This window comes from Grammomys surdaster, unplaced genomic scaffold (genome assembly GCF_004785775.1).
Source record: "Grammomys surdaster isolate TR1022 unplaced genomic scaffold, NIH_TR_1.0 126178, whole genome shotgun sequence".
In the NCBI taxonomy this organism is placed as follows: domain Eukaryota; kingdom Metazoa; phylum Chordata; class Mammalia; order Rodentia; family Muridae; genus Grammomys; species Grammomys surdaster.
In genome coordinates, this window is record NW_021620984.1 from 8,479,382 (window position 1) to 8,488,344 (window position 8,963).

General features: G+C 41.9%; 1 protein-coding gene across 2 annotated transcripts in view; it reads left to right on the forward strand.

Moving 5' to 3' along the window:
- Positions 1-8,958, forward strand: part of Ankrd37 (ankyrin repeat domain 37) — a 31,282-nt gene extending 22,324 nt beyond the window's left edge. Inside the window, exons 2-7 of one of the 2 annotated variants that reach the window (XM_028757639.1) lie at positions 4,514-4,623; positions 5,298-5,332; positions 6,449-6,601; positions 7,388-7,479; positions 8,068-8,274; positions 8,734-8,958. In XM_028757639.1, coding sequence (XP_028613472.1) covers positions 4,527-4,623; positions 5,298-5,332; positions 6,449-6,601; positions 7,388-7,479; positions 8,068-8,274; position 8,734 — 585 coding nt within the window. In that variant the 5' untranslated portion in view covers positions 4,514-4,526 and the 3' untranslated portion in view covers positions 8,735-8,958. Of the gene's footprint in view, positions 1-4,513; positions 4,624-5,297; positions 5,333-6,009; positions 6,244-6,448; positions 6,602-7,387; positions 7,480-8,067; positions 8,275-8,733 lie in introns of those variants that run through there. The other variant, XM_028757640.1, reaches the window with a different exon arrangement.
- The last annotated feature ends 5 nt before the right edge of the window (positions 8,959-8,963 follow it).

Consider the following 8,963-nt stretch of genomic DNA (forward strand, 5'->3'; position numbering starts at 1 on the left):
TTTCTTTCTTTCTTTCTTTCTTTCTTTCTTTCTTTCTTTCTTTCTTTCTTTATTTGTGTGTGTGTGTGTGTGTTTTCATGCACGAGTACAGAGGTCAGAGAACAACCTTCAGGAGGTCAGTTCACCCCTTCCACCATACGAGTCCTGGGATCAAACTCAGATGCTAAAGGCTTGGCACTAAGTGCCTTTAACCATGACCATCTCCATAGCCAGGACCTGTGGCTTTTCGAGGAAGAGTGGGTGAAACACACACAACATTCCCTTCTCAGGTCCTCTTCACCTCTTCCTATGCCTCTGAAGTCAGCTGCTCTGAATGCTAACTGACAACAGACCACACCACCTCTTCCTATGGATTTATCCTTAAAACGTCATGAGTCTGGCAGACAAACCACTTAGATCATTGCCCTACTAAAAGAGGCAATCCACGTGGGGCACACTCCTGAACACTATGGCTTAATGTAAGAAGAATGCAAGGTTCTGTTGTATTCTTCCTTGAGTCTTTCTCAGGCATGTGCTTCCAGTTAGTAACCTTAAAGGATAAGGTCTTGTATTTACACAGACAGAGGGCAAGCTTGCTTTCTCCTAACAGGCATTGGACTGCCCAAGCTTAGAATGCCTCTCATAATGCTGTCTCCGGATGGATCACTGTTCTAGGGGCCTTTTGAGTCACCTCTGTGAAAGCTGGGGAACAGGGTGGGCTGCGGAACTGGCTCAAATATCATGCTGACAAACCTGGGCATGTCGTTTACAGTGAGGAATAAAGGTATCTGTCTCTGACCCAGGAGTCTGGTCTTCTGGCAGTCTCCATGAGACAAGCCAGTAACAGTCATGCATCAACTGAAAATATAATCTACCCACAAGTGAGAGAAAGTTAGAGGAAATCCTTCTCACTGGAAGCTCACGACAATACTGAAGCAGGCAGTGCTTCATTTTCTTTCCTTTCTAGAAAAGCCCATTTGTTTACTTAGAGCACTTGCTCCCATGCCCTTCCTTTGGGGTGTGGCAAGTTTCCATCATTCTCTGAAATGAGAAGGAAAAGGTAGGAGTGAAGACGTCTATTACAACCCGCTAGGCTATAGTAAGCATTCACTGACAGCCAAATACGGTTTTCCTTTAATTTTTTCCAATTTACCTTGTATTCTGTGAACAATGAAACTGATGAAGACAGATTATATATTCAAGAATCTTAATGGTAACTGCAAAAAATAGGATTTGCATGCTTCCTCCATCCTGTCTTTTATCCAAGTGATTCCTGTTTGGAAACCTATGTTGGCCAGTTATGGCTGCCAGGTCCTTTTATGAGTTCAGTATTGGGTGTTGGAGCAGGCACAGTGAGCCCAACATGTGTGTGCAACAGCATTTCCCAGACCCAAATTAACAGACACTTGATAGACACTGTAGATAGAAAGAAACAGGTGATTTCTCAGAGAGAGCATTGTGTCCTTTAAGGGATGGGGGTCTTTTTTATGACAATAAAGAGGTTACCTGGTTACCTCCAGGGTCATATTTGAATAGAGTTCAAGGGAACAGCTCACTATTTGGAGGTAGTGCGCTTTATAACACTCCCCATGAGGGGAGGCACCAGTGACTATTTTCAGTTGGGCTCTAATTGTTCCTATGAGACAGCACAGACCACTGAGTCAGGCTTCAAGCAGTCTGAGTCTGTCTGCTCCACTGGGGAGTTTTGCTTTCTATTTTTAGCCCCCTTATTTTTGCCCTTTTGCATCAGGGATCAATCCCAGAGCTCACATATTAGGCAAGTACTCTACCACTGAGCTTTTATCAGCTCCTTTCTTGGTGGATTTCATTCAACACCCAATGGTAAGTAGAAATACATATAATTTAGTGATTATATAGAGAGTATATGGAATGTTTGCACAGAAAAGCTCATGCATGGTAGAAAGATGACTTACTTTTAGAGATCAGCTAGTAAAAGTACATGAATAAAGCTCTTTAATTTGGAAAATTATTCTTCATCCTCTGAGCGTGGCAACAGCTGAGTGTAGAAACAAAACAACAATCTGAAGCAGCAAGGTTTAAACTGATCTGCTGACCTATGACTATCAGGAATACATCAAGCAGGGAAACCCAACTCTTTAGAAAACAACCCCGAAAGACCCACAAGGTCGCCTGTCCTGCCCCAGTCCTTATCATTCACAGGTAACAGGAAGTTCCAGTTGTCTTTAGTCTTCTGGGAAAGGTGTGTCTTTCTCAGAGAAGTCACAGATTTCGATTCTAGAGCAAGACAGAGGAGAGGTGTTTTCTAGGAGGAAAAGGTGGTCTTCCGTTTGAAAGTGGGGGTTGCGTTAAGGGACTCTCCTGCTCTCACTGCCCCACTTTCAATCTGAAATGTCCTTTCTTGAGTCATACTCACCAGCTGGTGGAAGGTTTGAGAAAGTTTCAAAGGTGGAATCAATATTTCACTTTGGATCTTATCTTAAGTATATTTTATTGCTGGCCATCCTCCCTCCACCCCCTCCCATCCTTGCCTACTTTTCCTGTAAGAATTTGAATCTTATTATCCCCCCACTCCCCCATCCCAAGGAAAAAGAGAAAAATGCATGCATAAGATTGATCAAAGACTATAACCCACAAATATTTTTTTAAAAAAACCCGCACCCCATTACAACAACAATTCTTTGTTTCCTGCCTTCTCCCTGTCAAGCTCTGTGTCGTTTGATCCTCTGGATTTTGTATAGTAAATTTTCAGGAAGGTTAGGCAGTAATGGAGCGAAGATTCGAATCTAACTATGTGTTGCTAAACAATTGATCGTCACCAATGTGTAATACTATGAGTAAGATGTAATTACTTCTACAATAAAAAATAACTTTACAAGTTCTAAATACTTGGGTGACTTTCTTTTCAAAGAATGCTCTACTTTCCAATTCTTTTGAGTAAGAAGCAGAATTTCAGCAGGGTCTAAAAATGGCTAGATATAGGAAATTTCTGTGCATAACTGCAATGATTTTTTTTGTAAGTCTAATTTTCTCAGAAATGAACACTGTCAATTATATCTGCATATGATAATTTAATGACTAAAATGGCTTATTGCTAGTTCTATAGATTCCTGTTTCTAATCCCAGCATGCAGAAAGCAAGGGCAAGTGATCTCAAGGGATCTAAATATAGAGAAGTTGTCACAGAAAAGCAAAAACAAGAACAAAAAACCAAAATCAGATTTATTAGATGATTTAGGAAGCCATGTTAAAGGTTGAAAATTCAACTGTTTAAAACTGTATATTATTTAAAGTTCCTAGAAAATATACATACTGAGTATATACTGAAAACTTTGAGCAGACTTATCTTTACATTACCCATTGCACTGTCTTTCATTTGGTTTAACTATTACTTGACTAGTAAGATCAAAATTTATTTTTCTCTTCTTAGACACAAAGGTTAATTTGAATGGGATGCTAATATTTCAACATATTTGAATTTTTAATAAGAAGATGTTTCAAGTTAAACAAATTATATTTCAACTATAGGGACATTTTATTTATTTATTTATTTAATTTTATTTATTTATTTATTTATTTATTTTTTGGTTTTGGTTTTTCGAGACAGGGTTTCTCTGTGTAGCCCTGGCTGTCCTGGAACTCACTCTGTAGACCAGGCTAGCCTCGAACTCAGAAATCTGCCTGCCTCTGCCTCCCAAGTGCTGGGAGGAACATTTTATTTAAAAAGAAGTCTTTTTATGGGTGAGCACTCCAAGAAGACTTGGGTTATTACAGGAAAACTGCAATGAAAGGCATGGAATCCCTCTGGGAGACCTCAGAAGTCTCCAAAACAACATAAGTATTGCCATTGCCAAAGTACGTGGGAAAACTTTATTGCTGAAGACACCATACCCCATGGCTGCAGGGCAAAGACACTATCTCAAAGCTACTAGAAACTACTCCCTGCTATCTAGCTTTCATTGAAGGTGCAGTGCAGTCTGCTGGGTGAGTGCTTCTTACCTAGTGCTGGACTCCACATATAACAATACCTACCTGGCCAAGCGTGCAACATGCACCCATTATTACAACAGTGGCACAACTGTTATGGGGTAACTGCTTTCTGATTGGATTTGAAGCTGGCTCCTCAGGAGAGAATATTATATTTGGTACTGTAATCCTGGCCCCAAGGTAGAATTTGCCACTGTTATTTTTCTAGATGGCTAGGTTTTCAAATAGTCGTGTGTGTGTGTGTGTGTGTGTGTGTGTGTGTGTGTGTGTGAGAGAGAGAGAGAGAGAGAGAGAGAGAGAGAGAGAGAGAGAGAGAGAGACTGAGATTCTCCTATGTTCCCTCCCTACACAGCTTTGGAGTTACAGGCAGAGGTAGCGGTCCTTGTTTATTTTGTTATTAATGTGGGAGCTAGAGACTGATCTCAGGTTAGTATGCAAATTACATTATAATCTTATGATAAAATTATATACATATGAAATAATTGTATTAAAATTAGATTATTAGATTTGATTTATATCTGTTTTATACACTTATACAACTAGGGTTAAATACAATTTTTCTTTTTCAGGCAATGAGGAGCCATGAGTGGAAGAAGTTTTAAGAAGCCTTGTTCTAGGGAACAGCCTAAGATTTTTGATCACCACAATGGGCAGTGCATCTTATCGAGGGAATACATTGGTTAGTGAAACTAAAGGGTTGAGAATTTTCTGACTAGTTGGGAGAACTGTGACTATGAGAAACTTGCTGGTCTTTAAAGCCAGTTTCATACTGGTTCAGATATCTTCTGTTACAACTATTGAAAAAGAATCCTTACTAAAATGGGAAACCAAATATTTAAATAAAACTTCCTTAGTAGCTAGGATTTACAGGAAGAAACACAGACTATTTTAAACTACATAGTCTTCTGTTTCAAATAAATTATACATTTTATTTGAGGTATAACCAGTTAATAGTCTCTTACCTTTATGTTTCTCCTTTTAACATTACCTTTACCACAGTCAGAAATCAACAGGGTTCATTACCAGGAATTCAAAGTTTGTAGTTATTACATTGTCATGAATTTTACCAGTAATGCCATGTTTGTCTTAAAATCTCTCCCTAAATTATTGTTTCCTCTGGTCTGTTTCTCAGATTTATCATGACCTTGAAGGCTTTGAGTAGTATGGGCCAAGTATCTTGTGAGGACTCCTTTTGATCCAGCTTATCTGATGCTGGGTTTTGGTGGAGCCCTTCTCATGTCCTAGCGCAGGGGTTCAGTAGTTCATGCTGTCAGCATATCACTAACGCTAATAGTCACCTGGCCTAGTATTTGGCTGCTTTCTTCACTGTAATCTTTTATTTTTTCCTTTCAGTATTCCTAATAACCAGAGTGAAGGCCATCCCCTTGGTAAGCTCCTTGTATTCACTAGCTATTTCCGGAAACAGGACGGTTTCGGGCCTTCAGGGGATGTGTGACAATGGGTGGCTTATTTCACAGGAATTGCCACCCTGCTCACAAAGGACCTGGCAGCACTGGCTGATAATTCACTTAGTTTGGGGAGAGCATCTCCTAAAGAGTCCCATCGCCGCGACCTCTAACGCCCCCGCGGAATCCCGTTCCAAAGCATCCTGAGGCGCGCGCCGCAGTGGAGGACGTGAGGCAGAAGGAAGCTCCTTGGGGCCAAGCTGGAGGCGGAGGACTCGGAGCCTGCGGAGTGGGTGGGTGGGTGTAGGCTACTTCTGCTTCCCTCTTTTCCGGGCTACGTGCGTGCTCTCAGACACAAACCCCAGCACAGGCGACTTCCGCTTGACTCCAGAGGGATAAAGGGCTTGACTCCACCCGGCGGTACGTGCCTAATCCTGCTAGCATCATGGCCGCCGCCAAAGCAAAATGCCGGGCCTTCCACCCTCCTCGCCCACTGCCTCCACTGCGCACGCGTGCTACAGCCGCCCGGGCTTCGCTCCCAAAGGGGCGGATCCAGAGGGGTCGGCATAGCCAATCATCTGGCAGGCCGTGCTGCAGGCTCCGCCCCGTCCCCTTCGCTCAGGGTTCCCGGCGGCACGTGTCAGTGTTTGGGTACGTGAGGCCTCTGCAGGGCTGGGAAAACCGCGCTGTGCACTACTAGGCGCTGGGGACGCTCCCAGGCTAGGGAGCGGAGGGGAGGAGCCGCCACCCGGCAGGTCCCCTAGAGCTTTAAATTCTCCCGAACTGGGGCAGTCCCTTGCACTCTTACCAGCCAGTGTCGCCTCTCTGAACTCCCGGGGACACTTGTCATCTGCTTTAGGTGGGCGATGCTGTTGCTTAGTTGCAACCTGGAGGTGAGACTCTCGCCCCTTTAAGTCCTACAGTCTAGATCTCCCAGAGTTCTGCCTTGGGAGCTCTAGCAAGCGTGACAGTGACAGACCGCTGGGTTTCCAGGTCAAACCTTGTCAGATCTTGTTTTCTTTTTTCGTGGCGGGGTGAATTTTCAGCTCAGAGAGCTCAAGCAAGACACGACAGTGTCAATCTGTTCTTTTCCTGCAGGAGGATGGTCTTAAGAATTTGCTGGAGACAGGAGCATCAGTCAACGCACCCCCGGATCCTCAGGAGCAGTCGCCTGTTCACCTAGCTGCAGGTGGCGGCCTTGCTTGCTTTCTTCTCTGGCAGCTGCAAACAGGCGCTGACCTCAACCAACAGGTAACTAGGTAACCGATTGTTGCTATGTAAAACCCTCTCCTCCACCCAGTGTTTGCACAGACATTTCCTAGTTGCCAGTGTCAGTTAGTATAAACAGGCATATAAGAATTTGCAGGAAAAAAAATATATACTGCAAGATGGTAACTTGGAACTTTTTTAGTATCCACATAAATAAAACAAAAACAAGCCATGAGATTACTTTTAATAATTTAACCCCAAATACTGTTTCAGGATGTAATTATATCAGAAATATTGATGTGGTATTTTATTTTGCTTTCATACATAGTTCATAATTCAGTATGTATTTTACTTTTATGGCATAGCTCAATTAAGTCTAATCACATTTCAAATACTCTTTAGCAATAGATGGCTACTGACTATCACACGATATAGCATGTATCTAGAGTACTTGTAAAAATATTTGTCCAAGTCTCTGTCAACCAGGAAATAATATGTGGGAGACATGCCCAGCATCACTTCTTCAAGTAGTTTTCATCTTCATTAGAGTGTGATGAAGTTTTTAATTATAAACCTTTGGCTTCTATAGAACTGTAGTTTCCTGGCATTCCCTTAATTTTTAATGTATGGGAATATTGCTGGCTACATATTTTTATTAATGGAAACTTTATTACCACAGCAAGAGAACTTTATGAAAAATACAATTAAATGGAGTAATCCTGTTGTTATAAGGTCGTTTTCACTGGCTTCCCTAAATAGCTGGTATTACATTGTCCACTGGCTTCTACAGATGTTGTGGGGACACTAATGTGTGGTCTTGTCCTACAGGATGTTTTGGGAGAAACTCCACTCCACAAAGCAGCGAAAGTTGGAAGCTTGGAATGCCTTAGCCTCCTTGTGGCCAGTGATGTCCAGATTGAGTGAGTATAAAATCAGTGGCTTAAGGCCTGGTGTTCTCTTGGATTAAACTAACTATACTCTTAAAGACTAATTATACACGATCTTAAAAATAATACTTGCCCAACTGGTAATATAATGTTATCCTTCCAGTAACTGAATATTGTCAAATTGAGTAAGGGGAAAGAGATCCTCGACATTCAGAGGTGCAAGTCTTCATGGCAGATTCTACTACAGTTTTAGCTTAGGAAAACTCTTCCTATAGAAGTTCTCGTTGGTTATCTATTGAACTATATAGTTAAATATAGTGAATTTGAACACCAAATATTCTTGTAATCATTCAGATTCTTTCAATAGTGAAATACAATAATGGAATAAAAATACAATAGAATGTCCATGATATGCAATGTGCTAGCCACTCAGCATACGGCAGTGAACAGAATTTAATTTCCCCGAGCTTTCTTTGCCTCATCCCTGTGTGATGTGTGTGTGTGTTTGCAAGAGTGTGAGACCTTTCTTTTATCCTGTTCCCAGGGTAGATATGTATTTCAATTCCCTTTATTAGAAAAACAATAAACAGTAGTTTTCACTTAATTTTTGTTTAATTTCAGCATATGTAATAAGAATGGGCAAACGCCAGAAGATCTTGCTTGGTCATGTGGCTTTCCAGAATGTGCCAGGTTCCTAACAATGATTAAATGTATGCAGACAGCAAAATTATCAAGTGAGCAACCCGAGGGTGACCCCCATGCTCCTGTGCTGAGACAGAAGCGGAGCTTCAGGACTATGGAGAACAGAGCATTGAAGAGAAAGTGCTGGTAAGTGGCTCACAGCTGCTGCCTGCTTCCTCCTTCCAGGGTATCTCTTCCAGCATAGTTTATTGCTGCACTTAATATTGGCATTCTGACCTGAGGCCCAGTGTATTTTTTGTTTTTTAAAATTTTATCATTGGTTATAGTTACTATTAACCACCTTCTAGAAATTTGTCCTGTATGGTGGGAATTTGGGGAGAGACCTATTTTAAAAAGTCTTTTTAAGGTTGTTTGTGTGCTTGTGTGTGCACACACTCATGTGCCTGTGTGCGTGGAGGCCAGGAGAGGACGTGGGCCCCCTGGGCTGGGAGTGCAGGCCCGGCATCTGTAGTGTATCTTGCTTGGTGCTGGGATACATGCTCCAGTCCTCACAGTTATTCAGCAGGCACTCCTACCACTGCGCCATTTCTCCCGTCCCCTTAAAAATGTTTTTAGTCTCAACATGGTTTTCTTCTCCCAAAACAGATGTCTTGCTGGGCAAGAGGAAAGAAGAGGCTTGAGGAAGGGCTTCACTTCAGACAGATCTACAGGCCATTGCTTTGGCTTATCACATGGCTAAACTCCTGAGGAGGCAAACTTTCTTCTGAGTGAAGAGAACATTCATGAATACATGTATTTACATGACTACAATATTTTGCATGTGCATGTTTTATTACTTAATTTATTAAAAGAACATTCAAGGAATTAAAACTTCT